The 27,782-nt window shown below is 31.3% G+C and overlaps 3 protein-coding genes across 4 annotated transcripts in view; 2 read left to right on the top strand and 1 right to left on the bottom strand.

Annotated features, from left to right (window-relative positions):
* Nucleotides 1-1,763: 1,763 nt before the first annotated feature.
* Nucleotides 1,764-10,279, bottom strand: LOC143903513 (uncharacterized). Its single transcript, XM_077417156.1, has 3 exons — nt 6,223-10,279; nt 3,701-3,755; nt 1,764-2,785 (listed from the first exon to the last, which is right to left on the bottom strand). Exons 1-3 carry the CDS (start codon nt 6,401-6,403, stop codon nt 2,719-2,721), a joined length of 303 nt encoding a protein of 100 aa, XP_077273282.1. The 5' UTR covers nt 6,404-10,279; the 3' UTR covers nt 1,764-2,718.
* Nucleotides 10,280-10,531: 252 nt separating this feature from the next.
* The window catches only part of LOC143903505 (putative inorganic phosphate cotransporter), a 52,548-nt gene continuing 35,297 nt past the window's right edge, over nt 10,532-27,782 (top strand). Inside the window, exons 1-3 of one of the 2 annotated variants that reach the window (XM_077417143.1) lie at nt 10,532-10,884; nt 22,492-22,736; nt 22,935-23,006. The gene's annotated coding sequence lies outside the window, so the exon portion shown is untranslated. Of the gene's footprint in view, nt 10,885-14,799; nt 15,700-22,491; nt 22,737-22,934; nt 23,007-27,782 lie in introns of those variants that run through there. The other variant, XM_077417144.1, reaches the window with a different exon arrangement.
* LOC143903536 (uncharacterized) lies at nt 19,116-20,910 on the top strand. The gene is made up of 4 exons (XM_077417179.1): nt 19,116-19,458; nt 19,555-20,336; nt 20,455-20,614; nt 20,731-20,910. Exons 2-4 carry the CDS (start codon nt 20,295-20,297, stop codon nt 20,808-20,810), a joined length of 282 nt encoding a protein of 93 aa, XP_077273305.1. The 5' UTR covers nt 19,116-19,458; nt 19,555-20,294; the 3' UTR covers nt 20,811-20,910.

Here is a 27,782-nt window from a genome sequence, read left to right on the forward strand (position 1 = left end):
TTTACTTTTAGCCCATTGATTACATTGTTAACATTTATAATAAGTGTACCGGTTTTATGCATATTTTTACATTGATCTATTGTCGATTCAATAATATATTCCGCTTGCGCATTTGTTACAGTCGCTATGTGTGAGTGCATTCCGCAGTAATAAATTGTTCTTGAAATCAAAATTTTACATTGAATTACATTTATTGTATCGAATTTCGCAAGTTGTAATAATTGAATGTTAGTTTCCTCTATATGTGGTTCTATTAGTGGTATGTTGCATTCTTCGATCTCCAATAATGAGACAGTCGTCACATTGATGTTTGACGTCCCACAGTCGTACCCGATGATTCCATAAATTGGTTGAATGTTGAGAAATAGGGTGATTATTGGGATTATCATCTTCATCGGAATCTTCTTCTTCAGCTGTATTAATTACAATGTAAGAAAAGATTTTGAATTACTATTATTCTAAAGTATAATTCTAAAGTATATTGTCTTTTAAGATTAAAAATGTTGCGGGTACACTTTTAATCTTATTTAAGTTTTCATTTTTCTGACTTTATTTGAATGAACAATTCTTGATTTTCCTTTAAAAAGGAGTTTAATATTACCATTTGGTAAAATATCTGTAATTATATGTGGGCCAGAATATTGGTCTCCTAATTTACCTTTCTTCGGTTCATTTAAAAGAAAAACTTGATCGTTTATTTGAAAAGTTTGTGGATTAATCTTTTTATCATAATAATATTTTGATTTTAATTTTGATGCAATCAAGCATTCTCGTGCCAATTCTTGTAAATCATGAATATTTGTCATTAACTGATATAAATAATCATCATATGTCTTTTCTTTTCCAATATCGTTAACAATTTCACTGGATGGTTGTCTGGCTGTTTTTCCAAATACCAACTCATATGGAGTATATCCAGTTGATTCATGAGTGCTTGTATTATATGAAAAGGTAGCATATTCTAATAAATCATCCCATTCTGTAAATTTATTTACGTATTGTTTTAAATATTCTACTAATATTAAATGTGACCTTTCCAAAGCTCCATTTGCTTGTGGGTAAAAGGCAGTTGTTCTATATTGTTTAATTTTAAATTGTTTGGTAAATCTTTTCATTAAATTACTCATAAAATTTGTGCCTTGATCTGTCAAAATTATTTTAGGTGCTCCAAAAATGCAAATAAAATATTTTAATAATGCATCAGCTACTTGAACTGCAGTTATTGATTTTAGAGGAATAGCAAGAGAAAATTTTGTGAGATGATCTTGGATTGTTAGGATATAGGAATTTCCTTTGGTGGTTTCAGGTAATGGTCCAACTATGTCCATTGATATTTTTTCAAATGACGAAAATGGTGTGTCCGTGATTAAAATGGGCTGTTTAGTTTTAACTCTTACTAATTTTTTAATTTGACATTGCAAACACTGACTTATATAATTTTGAATATCAGCTTTTATATTTCCCCAATAAAAATTTTGTCTAATTCGATTATAAGTTTTGGTTATTCCTTTGTGTCCCCCGATTTTCGATGAATGAGCCTCTTCAATAATATCTTTCCTTTTTTGAATTTCCGGAATTATTACTAACCCATGGCATATAATTAATTTGATTGAAATTCCAAGCAATGTTTTTCGAATTTGATTTAAAATTTCCTCCCATTGAATATGATCTATTTCTTTTGTTTTTGCAATATTTATTATTTTAATTAAGTTTTCTTTTATTACTTCTCTTAATTTAAATGTAAGTTCAATTAATGTTTCTCTACTCATCTGTTCTTTAACATCTTCTATACAAATTAAAATCAAATGAATTTTATTTCCCCTTCTAATGATTTCAATGTTTCCTGATTTACTTTGTTTAATTTTGGGTAATAAATTTTGATTTTGAAGTTGTTTCGATCCTTCGTCACAAGGTTTACCATTTCTAGTTAGGAAATATAAATAATTTTCTTTCCTCATAAATATTTGATCACGACTATTTATTACACTGTGTTTTTGTCTTCGCGTAATTATTTGTCTTTCAGTTCTGTCCACGGTCTCGTCTGTAATCGTAAGTTCATTAAATGTTGTGTCTATGTCCTCTTCACTGTCACTGTCTCTTTCTTCTTCACTTCGTTCCACCTCTTCTTCTTCCTCAAAGTCGTCGTCGTCAGTAACTTGATCTTCTTGGTCATCTTTCAGGTTGTCGCCAATGGTTTCTCCTTCGACAATTTTTGTTTGGTCTTTGCAATGATTAACATGTGTAGCCTTATTTTGATAAAACTCATAATTTTCACAATCTCTTGTTAAACTATTTAATATTTCTAAAAGATTAGATGGTATAATTATTTGTGAATTTATTGTTTCATTATTGGTAATTGAAAAATTTAGATCATCGTTATTAATGTTTTCTAAAGATGTTCCTATCTCAAGTGTTTCATTTTGAGCGTCATCTATAATGTTCGGCGATTCCAAAGGTGATGATTCGTCATTATTTATCTGATTTATTGGATTGTTGTGTATTTCTAAAGATTCATTATTGTTTATTTGATTTTCTGAATTATTGTGTATTTCTAAAGTTTCATTATTATTTAATGACTCTAAAGGCAAAGATTCATCATTATTTGTTTGATTTATTGGATTATTGTGTATTTCTACATGGATTGTGTGTTCAATAAATAGCGGTTCTTCTAATTCCTTTTTTGTAAAGGGTATGCTTTCTCCTTCTGATTTCTCTGCATTACGTGTTCGCATTCCTGTAACTGTCGGCTCCGGTTCTTCTATCATCATTCCCCTTCTTTGCGAAACTGGAAAAGGTTTAGGATTAGCATTTCTTTGTCTTGCTTCATCATCTTCTGGACACTCTTCGATTTCATCAAATGAAGGATGTATTGGAAATATATTTGTCACAGGGTTTCTCGATAAAGCATCAGCATTAGCATTTATTTTTCCCGGTTTGTAAATTATTTCATAATCATATTCAGTTAATTTAATTCTCCATCTCGCTAATCGTGAAGTAGGATCTTTCAATTTATGAAGCCAGGTTAATGGTTTATGATCGGTTATTAATTTAAATTTTTTTCCATAAAGATAAGGTCTAAAATGTTGCACAGCGTAAACTATTGCTAATAATTCTTTTTCAATTGTAGAATAATTTTTCTCAGCTTCATTTAATACTCTTGAAGCGTAACTTATTGGTTGATCTTTTCCTATTTGTCCCTGACTTAAAATTGCACCAATTGCAGTTCCAGATGCATCAGTTGTTAAAAGAAAAGGTTTAGTAAAATCAGGATATTGTAATATTGGTTCATGACATAATGCATTTTTCAATATATCAAAGCTTTCTTGCTCTTTGTCCCCCCATTTAAAATCAATGTCTTTTTTTAATAAATTGGTTAATGGTTTAGCTATTTTTGAAAATCCTTGGATAAATCTACGATAGTATCCCGCTAGTCCCAGAAATTGTTTTATATTTTTAGCAGTTTTTGGAATTGGAAAATTTTGTACTGCCTCTATTTTTTTAGGGTCTGGACGGACTCCATTTTCTCCTATTATATGTCCTAAATAAGTAACTTCTTTTCTTAAAAATTCACATTTATCCGGTTGTAGTTTTAAATTTGCTTCGCGTAATCGCTTAATTAACTTTTCGAATTTAATTGCATGTTCTATTAAAGAACTTGAATATAATACTATGTCATCTAAGTATACAAAAATTTCATTACCTTGCATTCCTGTAAGCACTAAATCCATTAATCTTTGAAAGGTTGCCGGTGCATTCTTTAATCCAAAAGGCATTTGATTAAATTCATAATGTCCATATGGCGTTGAAAATGCTGTTTTATGACTATCAGCTGGATGCATTTTGATTTGATGAAAACCTGAAGCAAGGTCAAACACCGAGAAATATTTCGCGCCACCCAGCTGATCCAATATCTCCGTTATGTTTGGAAGTGGATATGCGTCACCTACTGTCTTATCATTTAGGTCGCGGAAATCTAACACCATTCTCCACCGTTTATTCCCCTTTGAATCTGGCTTCTTAGGGACTATCCACACAGGCGTGTTATATGGAGATTTTGACGCCTTAATGATATTCTGATCTAATAATTCATTTACCTGCCTACTTATTTCATCTTTATGAATTACTGGAAATCTATATTGTCGTGTGTGTATATTGGTATTTCATTTACCGTTGGAATTCGATGTTTTAAAACATTCGTATGTTCAAGTTTTTCTCCAGGCAAGTAAAAACAATCTGAACTTTTTTCAATTAATTCTTCAATATGTAATCGTTCTTCAGTATTTAAATGTTCTAATCTTAATGTTTTTATGATTTTTGCTTTTTTTCTTCTTTATTCACGTGAAAACAAAATCTTGAACTTGAGTTAAGGCTTTCGGAATTCGGAATTAGAATTATATCAGAGCTCGAGTTTGAGTTGAAATCAGAGTTTGAGTTAGAATTTGAATTATGAATTGAACTACCTAAGCAGTCCGAGTTTGGATTTATATTTGAATTATGAATTGAACTACCTAAGCAGTTCGAGTTTGGATTTGAATTTGAATTATGAATGGAACTACCTAAGCAGTCCGAGTTTGGATTTGAATTTGAATTATGAATTTGCTTTTCAGTTGTTTCAAACTCATATATTTTGATTGTGGGTACATATATCTCTTCTTCTTTATCATTCGTATTTATTACTTGTAGATATGCCCTGTCATCTTTTACTGTAACTAAAGCATCTCCTAAGTAAATGCCCTTTGTCACGTTTAATCGCGGTACATATCCTTCTTTTAATTCTGGATTTGCGACTCTAATATGCATTTGTGAAATACATCTCGGAGCAATTATGAAAGTTTCTTCTTTTTCTTCAAAAGGAATATAAGTATCATTCCATTCTAATTGATTTTGTTCATAATTAACTTTCACTTGAAATTGTTTAAAGAAATCTGAACCCAAAATCCCATTTTGTGGTATCGGAAAATCATCCTTGACTAAATGAAATACAACTGGACATCCTAAGATATCTATCTGTGCCAGCCCTAAGGTGGTCACATGATGCGTTGTTATTCCACTAAGTCTCAGAGTTTCATTTCTGTCCACTATGGTTTCAGGTGTAATAAAATTATCTTTAATTATATTTGGCCCTGATCCACTGTCCACTAAGAATTTTAAATTTTCCGTAAAGTTTGAACTATTTAATTTCACAGATGGTACATCTTCAATGTCAGCTATATTTACTCTTCGATATCTGATTCTGGTTCCCCCGATACTACTCGTGTGGGACGTATTTTGGCATTTCCCGGGGTCGCCCCTGTCCTCACGGGAATCTGTTCGTTTCCCTGATTTTGTGAATTCTGGCGGAGATTATTATTATATATACGTCTACGACATTCTTTTAATGTATGCCCGGATTTTTTGCAATACCTGCATATTATTGTTGAATTTAAATTTTGATTATTTGAATTTTGTTGTATACCTGAAGTTGTTCTTGATTATTATTAGTATTGTTCTGCGGATAGCCAGGTGTATTTTGATTCCCGTTCTTACTATTTCCCTGAAATTTATTGATTTGCCAGCACCGATCTGCTGTATGGCCTTTCTTATGACAAAATTGACAGGTTACTACTTCAGTTTCTATACGTCGTGTTGATGCTCGTTTTTCACCAGGTGTATTCTCAGCGAGCACAACGCTCCTTATCATTTTAACTGTCTCTAATTCTTTTTCAGCATCAATCGCCCGACTCTCAACCTCTTCGAACCTTCCTTCTTTTGATATTATAATTTCCTTATCTAAACCGCGTAAAAAGCTTGTTTTTAAATGATTTTCAATTGAATTTTGAAATTCTGGGCTTATCTGTCCTGATTCTCTTCTTTGTGCATCAAGTATTCGCTTCCCTAATTCTCGTATACGATTTGCATACGCGACTACTTTTTCATCCTTTTTCTGATATAAATAAGCTAACCGTCCCTGAGCTTCCTAAACTGTTTCTCTAGGCCCGTATTTAGTTCTCAAAAATTTTACTAATTCTTGCATTTTACCGAAAGTTTGCCCGAGAATTGATCTATGTGCGTCCCCTTTTAATTTGTTACGCACTGCACGGACTAAGTTTATTTCTTGTGTCGGCGTGATCATGCTGAGTGCTTCCTCACAACCCTCGACAAAATATACAAAAGGAATATTTCCTCCATCAAAATTTGGCACTGCTTCTAATGCATCTCTGATTGAAAAGTGCAAATAATTACCTAGTGTTCCTTCATTTATGATCGCCATTCCTGAACTCGGTGGTCGTGAACTTTGTGATTGTTGTAATTGTTGAATTACTTGTTGCTGGTGAGCCAAGGTCCTTCGTAATTCATCGATGTCCATATCTCCTGTTCCTGTACCCGTTGGCGTTTCCGTTTCGGAAGGTGGCGTACGAATCATCTTAATTTAATTTATACTTTTGTCACTGTTTACTTTGTTCCTTTTCACACAACCTTTAGTATCCCACCGCTGTCACCAAAATTATGTTACGTTCTGTCGTCCGTTTTTGGGTCAAAACATTTAAGTTATTTACCCGGGATTTGGACCAAGTTGTGTGATTAATCAAGGCCGAAAAGATAGCGAATTTTATAAGTTTTATAACGAGGATCAGACCTTTTAATTATTTCAAAATTAGGGAAATCAACCGTAAAATCCAAAGGAATTAATTTGTATGGAGTTAAGGGTTTTTTAATTTGAATTTTGGTTTCAACTTCCTTTAATTTTAAAAATAATGGAAAGGGGTCGTGATCAAATAGAATAGCTTGTTTAATAAGATATTTTAATTTTTTGATTTGGAATCTTTTGCCCCCTTTTCTGGGCATTCAGGAATCCTGTTGCCACGCTTTTGGCAGCGACAAGAATAATAGGAAATCTCCTGTTGCCACGCTTTTGGCAGCGACAAGATTAATAGGAAGTCTCCTGTTGCCACGCTTTTGGCAGCGACAAGAATAATAGGAAGTCTCCTGTTGCCACGCAGTTTGGCAGCGACAGTTAGTAGTGATGAAATCAAAAAGGTTTTGGATATGAAATTAGTTTCAAAATTAAAATTACCTTTATTCCGGAAAACTCGATTACAAATGTTAAATACGGTTTTTTAAAGTTGTTACTACGAGTTTAGATTTTGACAATAGAGTATCGACTACTCAAAACTCCGGACTTCGAATAACTACTGAATTAATCCTTCGCTCTTATTTATACTTAAATGGCGAGAACCTCCCCGCCTGAGCTTCCCACCATTTCATTGTCTTATCCTAAGGGAGGAGGAAGGTCTTATCACCAAGTGTAACTCGATTCCCTGTGAACCACGGCCAGAGAACTGTCTCCATGAGAAATCGGATAATTAATCGATATCGATTAGCATTCTTGGCTATTTAAAGATTTTAATATCAATTAGCACTTTTGGTTATTTAAAAGACTAAAATTTTGTTCACACGTAACAGAGAAGAAACACTTTATTCAAGTGATAGCAAAGATGAAGATTTTTAAACAAAATGCATTTTTGTGTGTGTACACATATATGTATGTATGTAAAATAAATATTCATAATTTGCGTGGAAAAATTTTTATAATAAATTTGTCAAAATGCTGCTGAAAAGTCCAATAATAATAGTCACAGCATTATCATTGCTAGAGAGCTAACATGTTCCAATATTTTCATCAGACACGTGTGAAAATCAAAAGTATATAAAATTTTAAAGAATTTGACAACTTTGTCCGATAGAAATATTCCAGTAAATAGTATCACATGTCCAATAATAATAATCACAACATTATTTTTGTCAGAGAGCAAATATGTCCCACTATTTTCATCAGACACGAGTGAATATCGTTAGTATATAAAATTCCAAAGAATTTAACCACTTTGTCCGACAGAAATACTCTAGTAAATAATATCACCTGTCCAATAATAATATTTACAATATTATTATTGTCAGAGAGCAAATATGTCCCACTATTTTCATCAGACACGAGTGAATATCGATAGTATATACAATTTCGAACAATTTGACCACTTTGTCCGACAGAAATACTCCAGTAAATAATATCACATGTCGGATAATCATATTTTCAACATTATTTTTATCAGAGAGCAAATATGTCCTGATATTTTCGTCAGACACGTGTGAAAATCGAAAATATATAAAATTTCGAACAATTTGACCCCTTTGTCCGACATAAATATTTCAGTCATTAATTGATGATTAATTAACATAACAAAGACGTCAGAGAGCGGTTCTGTCCCACTAAAATTGTCGGATAAGGTTATATATTTCATCCTTAATATATTATTAAACTGTAAAATAAAATTCAGTTGTAAGAAAATAAGTCAAGAGTCAAAGAAAAAATTACCGCTAGCTCCTGGACTATTAGACCTAGAGGTACATTATTAGGTGTATATAACAACGAATTTTTACTTTTTATTTTGATTGGACTTAAAACAATATTTTAGATACAATCACATGCATATTACGTGTTTGAAATGATAATAGACATAGTTTTAAAAGTTTCACGTACAGTGTTTATGATTTCCTCAAGCATTCTGAAAAGTTAAAATAAAGTCAAGTTTTGTACGTAAAGAAAACATTTGTCAAATAGGTTTTTATAAATAGAATAAAAATAACTTTTAAGATCACTAAAAGATTACTGGAAGCTAATCATAATAATTAAGCACTGTAATACTAAAATTACTATAATATATGCTAATTATAATGTAAAAGAAAGTGTCTGGAAACCGATTATGAGAAGATTTTATTCCAAAACAAATGCCTAGTAACTTATCAGGAAAAAACGGGTTCTAAATGTTAAATATGTGTAAAAATTGATTGTGAATATAGAGAGTGTTTTAGAAGGTATGGGACAAACGTCAGGGGTTGATAGGTCTCTCTCACGAAAGAATTTTTATTAAGGGACTTTTCCGATGCATCCTTGAGGAGCTATGCGATCTTGTTCGGATCGCCTGTGAAGTAGGCAATCAGTCGCATGACAGTGCGTGACAATACTCGTCCACATGTTCTTTAATGTTGTATTTTTTATTACTTTTTAAACATTTTATTTACATACTTTATTACAGGAGATGCTCAAAGTATCTTGTCTTGCACTTGATTACATTTATCACATCTGTGTAGCATTGAATTTCTTACTGCTTGGAATATTTCAATATTTTTCCTGATTTGATTAGAAGCCCCCGTTATATTTTCAATTAGCTTTCAATTGTCGGTCAACTTGACGCCTCTTGATTTCTTCTTGTAAATACATGTTACGTAAAAGTGAAAGGATAAGGAATTTATTATTCAGATGTAATATTAACGTAATCAGGTGCGAGGCAAGCACTTTGACCACCTCCTGTAATAAAATGTGTAAATAAAAATTAAAAAAAAACAACCAAAAAGCCTAAATAAAAGTAAAGAAAGTGGACTAGTATTGTCAGACGTCAATGCTGTCGTGCGACTGGTTGCCTACTTCACAAGCGATCCGAACAAGGACGCGTCGAAGAACACGAGTTTGTTAACAAAAATTAATTCTTTTAGTGAAATTTAAAACATTTTTTTATATACCAGTTTTAGAGATATTCACTCGTAATTAAATATATAGAATTTCTTTTGAGGGGTTGTTTCCATCCCTAAAAACATGCTTCGGAGCGGATAAAAAGAATACGTGTCTGTTATTTTTTTCGCCACTCTGCAATATATCCAAATTTCACCGAAATCGGTGAAGGACAGTTCCAAATCCTTGTAAGTGTTACGAAATTCCCGTTTTTTCCATATCTTTCGACGTTCATTTTCCTGGTATGTATTATTGATCGATAGATACGACAATACACGTTTTCGCCAAGGCTCTGAATACTCGAGAGCAAATCTCTATCTGATAGAATGTCAACTGGCCAGTGTGGTGCTTAAGTTATTGTTATTAACATTCGCGTTATCTGTACAGAACGCAGAAAAGATTATTTATCGTTCGCGATTGATTCATATTCACGCGATGAAATCTCAATAATAAAATCTCAGTAAGTGACAAAATAATTAAGACTCAGTTACAGATTTTGTTAAGTCTTTTTCCTTTTTTTTTATCGTACATTTTATTAACGAAACACATTTATTTCAAATCAATCATTAATTCATATTGCTCGCATCTTGGCAATTAGTGTTAAAATTTTCTTCTAATTACAAAAAATTTCGATGTATATGATTAATTTAATCAGTATTAAATTAATAAAATCTTGGTGACAGACAATAATTTACCTCAAGTTTCTGATTCGCACATCTTTCAACTCTCTTCAATTATGTATTTATGAAAAGAAATATATCCAACAGAGAAGATTATGTAAGTATAGAAAAAAATATTGTTTTTAAATGGAGAAATATCTCTTTCTTTAGTTATTTTAGTTAGTTATTTTATATTCCTTTTTTTTTATTTGTTATGATCATTAAAATATATAAATTTGCAATTTGAAGCAAATCTGTGTTATTAAATTATATCACAATAATAATGCAATAAAAATCCAAAGATTAAATGTTAATCCCATTCGGGAAATTAATGGAAGATAAAACAGACAGTGAAGAATATTGAGCAGGTGTATAATTGAGTAGGATTACATTTTGCTATACAGTGATTTTTGATGCTAAAGAAATGATATCTGTTTATTAATATGACAGCAAGACGTGCCGTCGCTTAAGTAGACGTTCAAATGTAAAAAGGTGGGAGAATCAGTTTTCGGTGATAATATAAAGCTACGTGGATACGGTCGATGTGTCGTTGTTTCTGCAATTTGCTTCAGTATCAGCTTCGTTAGAAGTTCACTATAATGGTCGTCTTTGCGAAGGAAAGTGTCTTTACGATACCTTTCTCGGAGAGGATAAAAGTTCCACCGACTAAACCGAAAGGTAATCTATTAAATATATAATGGTATAAATAATATAAATAATATATATGTCATAAATAATGCATACAGATTAATAAAATTCTTGTGCAAAGGAACAATTCTCTATAAAGGGAGGAAGAATTTCAAAAAATATTTCGTGAATAAATCCATTAACCCTTTAGGGGCTACATTGCACATCGATCCCGTTGGAGTAAAATGTTATAATTTATAAGATAGTTTTAAAAGACGTCCCCGATGAAAGTTTTTTAGTTTTTTTAGTTTTTTTAATGTAGGTACATATGTACACAGGCCCTTAAAGGGTTAAAATGGAAGATTTCAGTAAAACTTAGAATTATCAGACTATCAATACTCATTTAAATTTATTTACATACTATAAAAGAAAAAGATAGCTATTGCTAAAATATACGTCTGACACTTCGCAAATTATTAATTTTAGTGACAAATTCCTTAATTAATTTGGAGTCAAGATTTTTTTTAGCAAAAATATCTTAGTTTTTAAAAATATTTTTATTTTCTCGTTCTAATATCAATGTCAAACTGATTTATGTACTTTTTTTAAATCAAGTTCATAGCAATTGGCAACCCTACACTGTTGATTGACGATGCATAGCAGAAATGCGATTAAATTAGTAAGCATGTCAAGATGTCTACGTTTGATGCATATAGCAGATTGGAGAAATTCTTATCGTAGTCTGACGATGCCGAATTGATTAAATCAAATTACGTTAAAATTGATTACATCAAAATTGTCAAGTAAAAAGCTCTTTACAATTTAATATCCTACAATACAAAAATTTCTTTTCTGTCTTTCGAGGAATCTTACACAGAAAAAAAAACATTTTTATTTAGAGAATATTTTTATTTTTGACATGTAAATCTTAAAATGGGATTATATAAGCGTTGAGCAAAGATAAATTATTAGCACCGAGGCATTATATATAATTCAATAAAGAAAAATATATTCTTATTATTGAAAAATAATTTTTAATAACGAAAAGCAAAAAAATGGATAGAGAATAACAGTACTTTTAAACTAAGAATATTTATATTATAACGATAAAGACAGTTTAATCTTATTTTAAAATTCAATACTCTTTATAACGTAAATACAAACAATGTTGATTCAATTTTATTATGTTACAATAAAGAAGAAAAAATCGAAAGAATAAGACATTGTGGACGCCCATAAAATGCATTCGCTTATTTTACTGACCAGTAATTCGCACACTGAGAGACCAAATTAGTTGATAGGACCAAAATTTTTTTGTTAGCGAGTTTTGTTTTGTTGAATTAAATTAATTGATTTCTGCAAATGATTAGGTTGTTTAGAGAAACCAACGTCTTTTGTTGGAAAGTATTTGTTCCTTTAACAAATATTATTTAAATTTGTGTTGTCCAAAACAAAAATATTGTTGTAGTTGCGATTCGTAGTTAATTCGTAAACCCAACACATTATTTTTCTTCGTACAACACAATTTACTTTGTTCAAACAAATAGTCCCTGTATTTGGTTGTAGCCGAATTGGATCTTTTTTTCTTTGAACAAATATTTGGTTCCACATACATATTTTTGCAACAAAATTATTTTGTTCTTCCAACAAAAGTATTTGTTTGCTCATATAGAAACTGTTAAAAACTAAAAAGATTGTTGTTTCTCTATTTAGCAAGCTGGCTGATAAGAGAGAAATAATTATATTTTAACATAAGTTCACAATATGACAGATGGGTTCGCAGCAAATATAATCTAAACAGACATGTCACTTATCTTATTTCGTATGTTGCTCACCACACGATTAACATCACTGCACGTTACACTCGTCTCAACACAGCTCACAACATCTTATCTGCTCACAATAATATATATCTCCACACGTTCGTTTATTATATCAGCTCACAATATATTTGTACACGTCCGCTCTAGTCCACACACGTCCACACACCACGACAGTTCGCGAAGGAAAGGGACAAGCAACAAGGGATAAGCAACACGTTGTTCTAATGTTTTTTTTAAATATATTATTAGTTCACTCTATTACTCTTTTCATAATTAATTTGATGTTAATTACTTCACTACTTCAACAGAAACAAATAACTTAATATGTTGTGTCAACCAAAATTTGGTTATTTCCATCAAATGGGTTTCTTATTGCAACAACGATGTTAGGCAGCGCATGGCAAAAAGAGCTTTCTCGCATTTAAAATACTTTCAGCCGCGTATATTAAGCAGAAGCAAAGAGCAGATTTGGTTTCGGAACCTCATTATCATCAATAAAAATTATTTTTTAGTAATAAGAATATATTTTTCTTCTTTTCTGTGGGTGATATTTGAGGACACCATTATCATTAAAAAAATCATATTGTTTATGTCACTCTTTAGGTGACAATTATTATATTCAAATTAAATTATAATATTCTTAAAATACAAGAATATAAAATTATTTTAAGAAAGTTATATATTCTTGCTTATATATGATACAATGATTGTGTTGATTTGAATATATTCGTCTTGATTTAAGATAACTTTTTTCTGTGTATATATTTAATTAGAGTAAATATAATTAAAAAATATCGAAATTAAAAAAAAAGATAAATTTTCTACAATTAAAAGATACGGTAGTGTCTTGCACTAATAATAAGTGTACGCGTAGCGAGACACATTGCAGTCCAATCCCCAGATAGCACATATTAATTTCATATACGTGATTTGAACGTATACGTAGTTTCATAACCGTAAAGAACCATTAAGAAACGTATTTTTTACGTTTCTACAGTTAACAAAAATACCTATTTGTTAAATTTTTCCTTTCAAAATTATAATTTGCTTTATATATATATATATATATATATATATATATATATATATATATAAATAAATTATATATATATATATATATATATATATATATATATATAACAAATATTAAAAGTATATTTACATATAGGTATAGCCCTTATGACCTTGTTGTATATTACGTTTGAACTCTCCGTATCTTTTAAAATGTTTTGTTCACATTCGCAATGCTATCCAATAATCATTTTTCTAATTGCCCAAAGCGTGTCAGGCCGTTAGGCTAACAGCCGGCTTTTAGCCTAAAAGGCTGAATTTACTAGGCTATTACACTAATTCACGGTTCATTACTCTATTGGCCGGCATTTAGCTAAAGTTCCTAGGATTTTAGCTAACGGGCTGATTTTTCTATAAGCCTACGACATATATATATATATATATATATATATATATATACGACATAAATATATATACGACATATATATATATGTCGTAGGCTTATAGAAAAATCAGCCCGTTAGCTAAAATCCTAGGAACTTAGCTAAACGCCGGCCAATAGAGTAATAAACCGTGAATTAGTATAATAGCCTAGTAAATTCAGCCTTTTAGGCTAAAAGCCGGCTGTTAGCCTAACGGCCTGACACGCTTTGGGCAGTTAGAAAAATGATTATTGGATAGCATTGCGAATGTGAACAAAACATTTTAAAAGATACGGAGAGTTCAAACGTAATATACAACAAGGTCATAACGACTATACCTATATGTAATTATACTTTTAATATTTGTTATACCTATATATAAATATATAAATATATATATAAATATACCCGTGAAACACTCATTGATATAAATATGGTATAATATACGTATCAATGGTTTAGAATTGGTATAGGTATAAGTAATAGACGATTATTATACCGTATAGCAGTATACGTTAAGAAATTGTAATAAATATACATTTTTTAAACGTTTCTAATAAACGTAATAAACGCTTACTGCATGGTAATGTTTTATACGTGCAATATGCAATGCGCGTGTGTTACAAATATTTACAATTATTTTTTCCACAAAAATCTTAATATCCATATAATCTGCAGTATATATGTTAGAATTCATTTATATACGGAGATGGAGGGGATAGGCAGCTCAACACCGCGCCGCGCTCTTCTTTTGTTCCGCGATCTCGCCTCTCCATAGTCTCCATCTCCGTTTTGGCGGGACCAATCCTCTGGTATCACGAGCAAGGACGCGAGCAAAGACGTAGGAGAACGTGACATTCTAGCTCTAGCTGGTTACTGAAGTGGCACCATATATCCATAATATTCTTGTTGAGGAATAGAGAACCGATCTTTCCTGCTGTGTGGCCTGCTGTATTTTAATAATATTGTTGTGCCCGTGCCGAGACGCCCGGTAGAGGCCCGAAAAGCAGTCGCGAAGCGCTGCGTGACGTCGAGCCTTGACGACCAGCTGTTGCGTTTGTTTGTTTACTTCTGCCGTCTGTCAGATTCTCCGCCGGGCCTTCGAACCGTTCAGACGTGTTCATGAGCCATTGTTCTATTACATTACTGCATTAAACGAGTTCTTTTCTATTTGTGTGAGTTTATTCCCGGTAACGGAAATGCGCGCCGCGTTCGCGAGTGAGTGCGTGAAGGTGTGTGCTGCGAACGCGCGGTCGAGCGCAACATTTTGGGGGAGTGTTGCGCCCGTGCCGAGACGCCCGGTAGAGGCCCAAAAAGCAGTCGCGAAGCGCTGCGTGACGTCGAGCCTTGACGACCAGCTGTTGCGTTTGTTTGTTTACTTCTGCCGTCTGTCAGATTCTCCGCCGGGCCTTCGAACCGTTCAGACGTGTTCATGAGCCATTGTTCTATTACATTACTGCATTAAACGAGTTCTTTTCTATTTGTGTGAGTTTATTCCCGGTAACGGGATTGCGCGCCGCGTTCGCGAGTGAGTGCGTGAAGGTGTGTGCTGCGAACGCGCGGTCGAGCGCAACAATATTATTCGATTTCGCTTTTGGCCTACAAATAAGGTTAGAGACCTCTGATATCAATTACAATACCGCACCTCATGTCTGATATCCCTGATGGTTATCTAAATACCAAGTCTGTCTGTCTGTCTGTCTGTCTGTCTCTCTCTCTCTTTTTTGTTACCTATTCTAACAACGAAAACGTCTGATTATTATCATGAACAATCGGAATTACATAAGCGACTTGTCTAAGTTTTTCGGTGCCCATAATTAGTTATATAAGCAATGTTTCATATTATCTCTAATTATCTATAATCTATGTTGAAATAAATACTTTGGAAAAACTATTATAGCGAACATTATTCAATTTTTTATTTTTTTGTACATATTTGCTGAAATCGCTCTCAAATGATCATATATAATATTACAAATAATTTTTAATTATTAATTTTAAACCTTGTAGATATATCTCTTAACAAGAAAATTTATAATATTAGAAGTTATATATATTATATAGTCAGGAAAGTCGGCAATTGAGAAAGTTAATCGATTAAAAAGGAAATAGAAATGGAAACTGATAAAAATACAAACTAATATTATTAAAACATAGAGATATACTGTTAATTAGCGTTATCTACAACAAGTAACTATCTATTTAATCTCCATCTCCGTTTTTTGGCGGGACCATTCCTGGTATCACGAGCAAGAACGCGAGCAAAGACGCAGGAGAATGTGACATCCTAACTCTAGCCGGTTACTGAAGTGGCACCATATATCCATAATATTCTTGTTGAGGAATAGAGAACCGATCTTTCCTGCTGTGTAGCCTGCTGTATTTTAATAATATTATTCGATTTCGCTTTTGGCCTACAAAGGTTAGAGACCTCTGATATTTGTTAACTTACGCACATGCATATTAGATTTAAATTTCCAAATCTGATAAAAAAAGCATTTTTAATTTAATTTTATTCTTTTAGTTTTCAAAAATAATTTGCACATTTAATATGCCTCTAGAAAAGGAAATTGTTAGTAAACGACAACTGCGTCGCAAAATTGAACGTAAATTAAAAGCAGTGCTTGCAGATTGCAATAAAAATAATGATATTTCTTCTATCTCCGCACGCAATTAAGTTCTAAAGATAATGAAAAGTTTATATTTCAAACTGTTGCAAAGACAGACTGTGAATCCGATTTTATTAATATTAAACTATTATCTGATAATGAAATTAACTGTGAAAATACATTAGATCGTTGTAGTATTAATGGAAACAAGTCGAATTTTGAAAATAATGTTTATAATAGCGATGATGATTTTATTGTAAATGAAAATAACATACTTACGAGTATAAGTAGCGCTGATTTTAACATACAAACAGGTCCTTCATGTGTAAGTACAGTTGTCGCAGAATATACGCCTGTGCATGATCCAAACGAAAATAATTATTCTAAATGTGATGAAACTAAAAGTGCAATATTGAATCCAGATGATTTACGCAACTGGGCTCTCAGAAATAATATCAAGCACACCGCAATCGATGAACTTTTGCAAATGTTGAAACGGACATATAATTATTTACCACTTACTGCGAGATCTCTCTTAAAGACTCCGAAAGAGACGAAAACTTTTACTTTAAATAATGGTGACATGTGTTATTTTGGCATAGAGATGAAATTAAAATAAAAATTAAAACGTGGTTTAAAAGATACGTTAGTAGATAATGTTATTCAATTAGATTTTAATATTGACGGTTTACCACTGTTTAAGAGTAGTTCAACTGAATTTTGGCCTATATTAGTACAAAGTGATGTGTTTCTTGATGATTCACCGTGTATGGTAGGTTTATTTTGCGGAAGTGGAAAACCTGATCCGTTGGAATTATTTTTAGATGATTTCATAAAAGAAATAAATGATCTAATATTAAATAATATAGGATACGAAGACAGTGTATTTGAAATAGAAATAAAAACTTTTATTTGTGACGCTCCTGCGAGAGCAATGTTAAAAATGATTATGGGTCATACAAGTAAACATGGTTGCGAAAAATGTTGCATAGTAGCAAAAACCGAAGCCTCTAATAAAGAGCATAATAAATTTTTTAAATCCCATTTAAAAAAGAAATTGTATTATCCGGTGAGAAAAAAATACGAAGCAAGAAAAAATAGTGATTTTTCATTAAATCAAATTAACTGTACACATATTAAAGGTATATCTCCTTTACTTAAAATCAAAGATATAGGATTAGTGACACAATTTCCTTTAGATCCTATGCATTTATTATACTCAGGTGTTGTGAAACGGATTATAGTAAACTATTTGATAGAGGGAACACGTAAATGTAAATTATCGAAAGGAAATTTAGTTAATATGAATTGTATGATGAAACAATTACGAAAATATGTATCAAACGAATTTGCTAGGAAACCTCGTAGTTTTAAGGAAGTGAAAAGGTGAAAAGCTGTGGAATTCCGGAACTTCATAATATATCTTTGTCCTATTGTAATGTATAATAACTTAGACAGCAAAAGATACAATCATCTCTTATTGCTACACACAGCTGTAACGATTTTATGCAGCAAAACATTAATTGCTTCATATTTGCATATTGCAAAGCAAGCTATAGTTAAATTCGTTCAGCAGTCAGCAACAATATATGGTCCATGGTTTGTAGTATATAATGTACACTCCTTACTTCATATTTGCAAAGATGTAGAAATGTATGGCCCACTAGAAAGTTTTAGCTGCTTTCCATTTGAAAATTATTTAGGTAAGATAAAAAGATTAGTTCGTGGTACCAAATTTCCACTTCAACAAATAGCAAATCGAATTACAGAACTAGATTCTTTAGTTCTAAATTGTTCCATTAAAACAGAGTATATTCCGAAACAAATTGTTGGTAAATCGCAAAATAAAAGTTTATTTAAATGCTTGACTTTAATAACTAACCGTTTCAAACTTTCTATAAGAAGACCAAATAACATCGTTTCGGTTTATAATAAAATTGTGGAAATTAAACATATTATTTGCGCATAGAAGGGCGTTATAAATGTGTTGGAACACCTTTTAAATATATACAGGATTTGTACAATACTCTTATTCCATCTTCCAAATTAGGTATATTTTTTGTTCACGGTTGTGATTTATCAATTACATTCTTCGTAGAAGAAATAAATCATAAATGCCTACTTTTTCCGTTCAAAAACGGATATGCTACATTTCCAATTCAGCACCAACAAGGAAATAAATAAGATCTAATAAAGTTTTACAAATTTATGTACATTAGTTTTACGTAACACTTTCCACACGTACCTTATATGAATAGATAGTTGCATTACTAAAGACACATAATTTTAGGGATATATGTATATAGACTGCAAAATAAATATCTTAATTATTTTAATTGCGTGGAGAATTTTTTCTAAAAATTACTAAAAATTATAATTTATACAGATAGCCATAACATGAATGTAAATGAATTTAAGTGACAATTACATATAAATTGTTAAATTATAATTGAGATAGCTGCTTTATAAATATTAATTATGAATATATTTACTCAATGTACCAAAAATAGATACTAAAAAAATAAGGCACAAGACAAATCCCACTGGCTACAATGAGTGCCTATGCAGTGGTACAATTTTTAAATGGCACTCAGAAGGAATGTGCAGTCGTCCCTCTTATCTGGTTAACAGATAATAATTCAGTTTGTTACTGGCCAAATACCAAATCTGATGGCAAATTTAAAGCACTAGTAAAATCTAATGCAGTCTACCAATCGTCATGGAAAAAATTTGACGTTAATACTGTTCTACGTACAGAAGGTATATTATATAAACACATATTCTTTAAACTTATGCAAATTTATACGTAAAAATATCTACAAATATTTGTGCTTTAATATTTATCTGAATGTTTAGATAAATATGATGCGGCTGAGCAGTTTATGAATAATTATATTGAACAAGTCACTTCATCAGATAATTCAACAAATAAAAAAACAAAAATAATTGAAAAACGAAAGAGAACTAAAAATCCGACTCTGTCTTCAAGTACCGATGATACAGAAGATACCGAAAGTTCTTCAACGAATTCAAGTAAAAATAATATGGATACTGAAAAGATACAGAAAATAAAAGAGTACACAAGAAAGAAGAAAAAGAATAAGAATGATAAAGATTTTTTGCTACAAAGAACAGTTAGTGGTCCACTTAAAAATCAATTAAAACATACAACAAGCATGCAACCCTCATCGCAACAAATACCTGCTGGCCCTACCATTAAATCTATTCAACCTGTCAGTGGAGTAAAAGTAGTTAAACAATCAACTGCAAGAATTGGATGTCAAAATATTGAAGAAACTTCGTCTAGTACTATGGAAACAAATAGCATAGATCAGGAACGTCAATCTGTCGCTGAGACGTCTAGTTTTCGTTCTAATAGCAAGATTCCTTGAATAAAGAATTTTGCATTATTGCCTGAAGTTGAATTTCAGAGCGTTGTTTTATCATACTTACAAAGTATTGAGATTACGTATGAGCAAATTCAGTCACAAATTAATGTACTTTAGCGACATATGAATTCAGCAGGAATGGAAACATGGAAGAAACCTGAAGGGCTACCTAAACTTCCTCTTTCAACTATGGAATAATTTGAGGAAATGGAGAAATTACTAACAGTTAAAGAAAACTTTAATTATTATGTAGGTATAAATAAATGCATTAGAGATTTTAAGATATGTATTAACAACGTTCTTCTTATATAATCACGTACGTATTTTATATATGAATTATATTATACATTTCTTTCTCTCATCACAGCGCAAAAAACTAGCGTCAATCGGTGGCGAAAATCAACGTTGCTGTGTGATGAGTATGTTACGACTTTTGTTAACCAACGAATTAGCAACGCACTTTAATTGGGTTGGACGTAAAAATAAGATAGCCTTTAAAGAAAAAAAGATCATGGACGTTATTTATGGTACATGCAACATACAATAATATATAAAAACGTTAATACTATTATTAATCTTTTCACTAATACTTTTTACCTAATTAAATAAAACAATTATATTAATATATTTATTATTTTTTTAGAAAGTGCTAGACTTGCCTTTAATGAGATAAATGGACCATCCACGGGAGATAAAGTTATTGCAAATGCCGTAAAAGATTAATTAAAATTAGCTACGAATCGGTTAAGCTATTCTATTGCTAAAAAACCTACATAAATTTTTTATAATTAATTTTTATATTTCTTTTTTTATGTATTTATAATAATCCGCTTAATAAGAAAACTAATTTTTATAATCCATATATTGAAACTATATTGTGTGTGTGTCAATGTCATTTTATAATATTTTATAATATTTTATAATATATCATTTTATAATATTTTTCTTGTAATAAATTATAAAAAAATTATAAGCTTTTATTTTCGCAGTTTTAAAATTGTTTATTTATTTATATGTATATGAGCTATTTATTTTTAAAATGCATATTTTTTTCTTTTCTTCTTTAATTATATTAAACACAAAAACTTGTATTTATATTTCAATATATTTGTAACCATATTATATATAACAACATGCACATATTACGACAGAATTTCTTAAAATTGAACTTATACACCACTTTCAAAATAACAAACTCATATATATATAAATATATATATATATATATATATAAAGCAAATTATAATTAAAAAAAAAAACTTTAACAAATAGGTATTTTTGTTAACTGTAGAAACCTAAAAAATACATTTTTTAAATCATGGTTTCAGAAACATGTTTGTTCAAACGTTTCTTAATGGTTCTTTTACGGTTATGAAACTATGTATACATTCAAAAAACGTACATGAAACTATAATGTGCTACCTGGGATCAAATCCTGAGTAGGTTCAATCGATAGTTTGGATTTGAATTATACAATAAAAGTGCTTTTATTTTTCGTCTATATATTACAATGCAAAATCCGAAAGTGTTATATTAAGATACGTCATTGTCGTCGCTCAAGAAAGGGAGGAGATACGTGTCTTTTTCTCTTTTCGTTAATGGAAGACGTAGTTCTTCGCTAACGCTGCATTAAAAATAATGATAATTGTTGAGGATATCTTTAGCGTCTCCATATATACACAAAAAAAATATTTTTGTTTTGAAAATATTTTTAGTTTTAACGTGGAAATCTTGAAATGATCGAGATTATACTGCGTTAAACTTGCTTGAAGAAAACTTTGCTTGAATAAAGTCATTACATAGTGCAACCAAGAAAAAAATGTTGGAATAAAAAGTTAAAATTCTTATAAGAAGATTATAGTGATCTTGCTTATATATACGAAATAATCTATATTTTATTATAAGAATTTCAACTTCTTATTTCAACATTTTTTTCTTGGTTGCACTATACAATGACTTTATTCAAGCAAGTTTAACGCAATATAATCTCACTTCAAGATTTCCAAGTTAAAACTAAATAAGATATATTTTCAAATTAAGAATATTCTTTTTCTCTGTGTGTACGTAAGGAATATCTGATCCGAGCATATATTTTCGCGGGGTTGAAGTCTAAGAGGAAAAGAGAATCTTAATCAATCAAAATGGTGCCCTCTCAGGAAAGATTTCTGATAATAAGACAAAGATATTCTTGACATGTTTAATCTCATCACAACTTGAAGTAGTATAAAAATAAAACATTATTGAGATTAAATCAATAAGTCCTATTCTTTTCTCTCGAATAAAATAAGATTGATATCTTGACTTAATATATCTTCAGACAAGAGTAACATATATACACACACATATATATATATATATATATATATATATATAAATTTAAGCTTATATATATTCTTGCGTTTAGATTAAATTTTCACGCGATGTTATAACGCGCGATGTTAGTGCCACAAGGCGTTTCCGACAAGTAGTCGGATTTCTAATCGGCTCGAGCAGTGGTACTCAATCAGTTCATTTCGAAAAATCCCCTAGACTAATCTTTGCTGTCTCAGCACTCGGATTACGGATTACTGCGTTGCGTTGTGAGACGTAGGCGCAATTGTTCTCTCTGAAAGTTGAGTTCGTTGAGTTTTAATCAAAGCAGAGAAATAGGTACGTATTATTGTTCTAATGATTAACACTTTATTTTCTTTGAAATATACATTAAATAATAGAAGTATATGTACATACACGTTTCACTGACAGAAATCCCGAAAAACGAATTGTTAACCTCACTAACCTCTAACTTCACTTAACCTCATTACATTGATTGTTAATAAGTAATTTAATTAAAGCAATATTTTTTTTAAGCAGCTTGAAGACTTACAAGTCTTTTGAAATGGATGCGAGTGAGAACAGATCCATTGTGAGCAGGACTTTTTGGTAGGTATATTATAAAATTGAAATCGTTTGAAAACCTTCTACTTTGCGTATGTTTGTATAAAGTTAAAACGATAGACATCTCGTCGATATTTATACGACTTAACCGAACCGACACATCTATCGTTTCTTATCAGGATTTTCCGACATACAACTTATCATCTTCTGTACGGCAGCAAATCGGTTCGTTTTCTATCGTATATTAATGATATAAATTGAATCGTTTGAAAACTTTCTACTTTGCATATGTTTTTATAAGGTTAAAACGATAGACATCTCGTCGATATTTATACGACTTAACCGAACCGACACATCTATCGTTTCTTATCAGGATTTTCCGACATACAACTTTTCATCTTCGAAAACAAAGTTCGTCAAAGTATTTTTATGTGTGTGTGATTTGTTATTAAGATTAAAATAATAAAATATTTTATTTGTATTTTAGTGCAATTTTAAATAAGACGTTTCTAATGTAAATGTTGTTTTTATTTCTCTAATAACCGTGAAAATTTTGGCCCTTGGCTTCCTGGTGCTGTTGTCGCAAAGGTGGAAGCTTAATTATTTCAAAAAAAAAAAAAAAAAAATGCAGTTCTTTCTTTATCATAGAAAGATCTCTGATACGGTTTATTTTTCTTTTACATGGTTATAATCCGGTGGCATGCAGAGTAGCAAACATCTAAAGATGTTCTGACTGATATATAGCAGAGAAATTTCAAATTTTTTCAATTTTTTTCTGACAGGGCGTCGTAAATAAACGGTTCACTATTAACCATATTAAAAAGACAATTATAGCTACTTTAATACCATTAAAAATTATAGAAACCGATGCACCACTAATAAGAAATTTAGGATGCAAGCCCATGTGTATTGTATCGAGAATTTTTTATAGAGTCTCGTGAATAAACGAAACTTCAATTATGTTAAAAACTGATTGAGACCGATATAAAGGTAATAAGAAATTTCCGATAGAATCCCAAGTATTTTGCAACGTGAGTTTCTGATAAAATACCGTAAATAAATGATTCACTAATTATATTAAAAACAATAGAAACTGATATATAGCTGATAAGATATTTACGATAGGATTCCAAGTATTTTGTAACGTGAGTTTCTGATAGAGTACCGTAAATAAACGATTCACTAACCATATTAAAAACGATAGAAACTGATGTGCAGCTGAGAAAACATTTACGATAAGATTCCAAGTATTTTGTAACGTGAGTTTCTGATAGAATACCGTAAATAAACGATACCTAAAAAAAAAAAGAAAGTGGTAGTATTATACCTCGAAAAAACCTAAGTAACAAGTGGTAGATCTTTATATCTCGAAAAATCTCGAAAAAATCTAAGCAGTAGTATCTTTATTTCCGAAAAATTATAACCCAAGTGATACACGTCACAAAATTATGTTACCTTATCAAAAAGAAGATTCGCGCTTCAAGTGATCTATTACAATTACAAAAAAGAAATGATATCTCTTTAAGTTAGAGCGCCAATTACAGAGAGAACATTTATATTGCCTCAAAAAATAATTGTTGCACTACATTGAAAAATCTTTACATTGTGTCAATTAGAAAAGAATGTATAATAACAATTTTATAAGATTAAAAAATTTTATTTAAATTTAACAAGGGAATACAAGATATTTAAATACAAAGTTATTTACATGTGTATTTTTTAATGGCCACAAAGAATTACAGAAGTAACAGTACAAAATAAAAATATTTTATTAAAATACATAAATTTTTCTTGTAAAAAAACTTGGCGCTGCTAGACCTTTTAAATAAATAAAAACAACAATAAATAAAAATAATTCAGAGAAGAATACAATGGGAGTAATATTAAATGATTATCAGCGTGGATGTGGGAGTGAGTGATATGGGTGTGCGTGACTACGCGGACGGCGGATAATGCGGCTTATAATTAAGTATAGAATAAGTTTATTTATTTATTTAAAATTTCGAGGTCTAGCAGCGCCAAGTTTTTTTACAAGAAAAATTTATGTATTTTAATAAAATATTTTTATTTTGTACTGTTACTTCTGTAATTCTTTGTGGCCATTAAAAAATACACATGTAAATAACTTTGTATTTAAATATCTTGTATTCCCTTGTTAAATTTAAATAAAATTTTTTAATCTTATAAAATTGTTATTATACATTCTTTTCTAATTGACACAATGTAAAGATTTTTCAATGTAGTGCAACAATTATTTTTTGAGGCAATATACAAGTTCTCTCTGTAATTGGCGCTCTAACTTAAAGAGATATCATTTCTTTTTTGTAATTGTAATAGATCACTTGAAGCGCGACTCTTCTTTTTGATAAGGTAACATAATTTTGTGACGTGTATCACTTGGGTTATAATTTTTCGGAAATAAAGATACTACTGCTTAGATTTTTTCGAGATTTTTCGAGATATAAAGATCTACCACTTGTTACTTAGGTTTTTTCGAGGTATAATACTACCACTTTCTTTTTTTTTTTAGGTAACAACATATACACTACTATACGTGTACTTGGCGCCTTTTTTACCTTTTTTTAAAAAAGGTAATTTTGTGCGGATATCACGCCTTTTTGTAGTATATTACGCATTGTATAAACAGTATGTACAGGATAAAGCTATTTGGAGTTATAATACTACCACTTTGTTTTTTTCGAGGTAACAACATAACAGGGTAACAACATAATACATATACACTATTATGCGTGTACTTGGCGCTCATTTTACCTTTTTTTTAAAAAGGTAATTTTGTAAGGATATCACGCCTTTTTGTAGTGTTACGCAACTTAATCTTATAAACAATATATCTTATAATTTCATAAACCGTATATAAAACAAGGTATGAAGCTAAAAGTGTTACGGACTATTATTTCTAAAAAAAACAACAATTTAATATTTTGCTCAGTTTTTTAAAAATAATAATCTGTAACCCTTTTAGTTGTACACCTTGTATATATTTTTCAATTTCAACATAAAACATAATCGCAATAAAGCATGATTAATGTTAATAAGTCGTTAACTGTAAAATTCTTTATTTATTTTTATTTGCGTGTCTTACTGAATGTTGTTCGCAACTGTATATGTACCGATATCTTCAGGTATCGATATTTTTGATAATTATTTTTACGTCAGACATAATTTTAATTCATCCAATTTTTATTATGTCTAAACATAATTTTTGTCCAATTTTTATTATGTCTAGACATAATTTTAATTCAGCAATTTTTATTATGTCATGACATAATTTTAATTCTGCCGCTAGGGAAATTTTAAGTCGATTTTTATGAATCAAGCTTGAATTCAATGTTTAGGTGTCCCAGGTTGCCGATGACGAGGTCCACATAGCGCGCTCTATAGTTTTCGGTGTCCAGGTGTATTAATACCTTGAATTTGATGGCCACGTGTTCCAAGTTGCCGATGACGAGGTCCACATAGTGCGCTTCGTAGTTTTCGGTGTCTACATGTATTAATACCTCGAATTCGATATCTACGTGTCCTACATTGGGTGCGTTCAGCCGATACTTTGCTAGCCTAGCAATCGTGAGCAGTCGCTCGTTTTCGCTCGTTTCCTCTTTTTTGACTTACTGGATTAAAAAGAGAAGAAACGAGCAAAAACGAGCAACTGCTCACGATTGCTAGGCTAACGGAGTATCGGCTGAACGCACCCATTCAGATTTAAAATTATTAATACACCTAGACACCAAAAACTACGGAGCGCACTATGTGGACCTCGTCATCGGCAACCTGGGACACGTAGACATCGAATTCAACGTATTATTACACCTGGACACCGAAATCTATGAAGCGCATTATCTGGATCCCGTCATCGGCAACCTGGGACACGTGGACATCGAATTCAAGATATTAATACACGTAGACACCAAAAACTACGGAGCGCACAATGTGGACCTCGTCATCGGCAACCTGGGACACGTAGACATCGAATTCAACGTATTATTACACCTGGACACCGAAAACTATAAAGCGCACTATCTGGACCTTGTCATCGGCAACCTGGGATACATAGACATCAAATTCAAGCTTGATTCATAAGAATCGACATAAAAATTCCCTAGCGGCACTTTCTGCCAAGCATAGAGAACCTACTTTTCCGTTGACTCAATATTTATTATATATATACCTAATTTTTACTTAAATAGAAATCTTCCTCCTGACCGATAAGTTTATCGACCTAATTTTGAAATACGCGCGCGATATCGAAACTGGCGATACCTGCGCCGCCAGCGTCGAAAAAGTGAAAGGGACGTTTCTCTGATAATCATAATAATATTGAATGAGAGCGTTAGGAGGAGGAGTATCTTAAAAATAAATTTTCACATTTGGACTTTGCGTCGCAATATCTCTGCTCGTAAGGCACGTAGCGGAATATTATGAGAGAAACCCCCCCCCCCTAATTGGACCCCAAGCTATCGATCAAGCCTACTTAGAACTTGATCCGTTCACTCGTTATCGAGATCTCAACATCTCGGGTACTCGCAACCCGTCGCGTCGCGTAAAAGAGTCACGGTCGGTCTCGCTCCGCGTGTACTTGGCGCGAGACACTACCGTGTCTCTTGATTCATTCACTAACCATATTAAAGACGATAGAAACTGATGTATAGCTGATAAGACATTTACGATAGGATCCCAAGTATTTTGTAACGTGAGTTTCTGATAGAGTACCGTAAATAAACGATTCACTAACCGTATTAAAAACGATAAGAAATTTTTTTATCGTTTTCTATCGGAGATGGTTACCAGGGATATTATAAAATT

The sequence above is a fragment of the Temnothorax americanus genome, unplaced genomic scaffold (assembly GCF_048541705.1).
Source record: "Temnothorax americanus isolate GAGA-0224 unplaced genomic scaffold, ASM4854170v1 Scaffold48, whole genome shotgun sequence".
Lineage (NCBI taxonomy): Eukaryota > Metazoa > Arthropoda > Insecta > Hymenoptera > Formicidae > Temnothorax > Temnothorax americanus.

Excerpts from the sequence above, each read along its gene's own strand:
- LOC143903513 (XM_077417156.1), bottom strand. The coding sequence starts at position 6,403 with ATGATTCGTACGCCACCTTCCGAAACGGAAACGCCAACGGGTACAGGA. Across the intron at positions 3,756-6,222 it reads CATAAATGAAGGAACACTAG|AATGCACCGGCAACCTTTCA; the intron begins GTAATTATTTGC and ends TTTGGATTAAAG. Across the intron at positions 2,786-3,700 it reads AGTGCTTACAGGAATGCAAG|TTTCGCAAAGAAGGGGAATG; the intron begins GTAATGAAATTT and ends AACCTTTTCCAG.
- LOC143903536 (XM_077417179.1), top strand. The coding sequence starts at position 20,295 with ATGGAGAAATTACTAACAGTTAAAGAAAACTTTAATTATTAT. Across the intron at positions 20,337-20,454 it reads AAGAAAACTTTAATTATTAT|CGCAAAAAACTAGCGTCAAT; the intron begins GTAGGTATAAAT and ends CTCTCATCACAG. Across the intron at positions 20,615-20,730 it reads GATCATGGACGTTATTTATG|AAAGTGCTAGACTTGCCTTT; the intron begins GTACATGCAACA and ends TTATTTTTTTAG.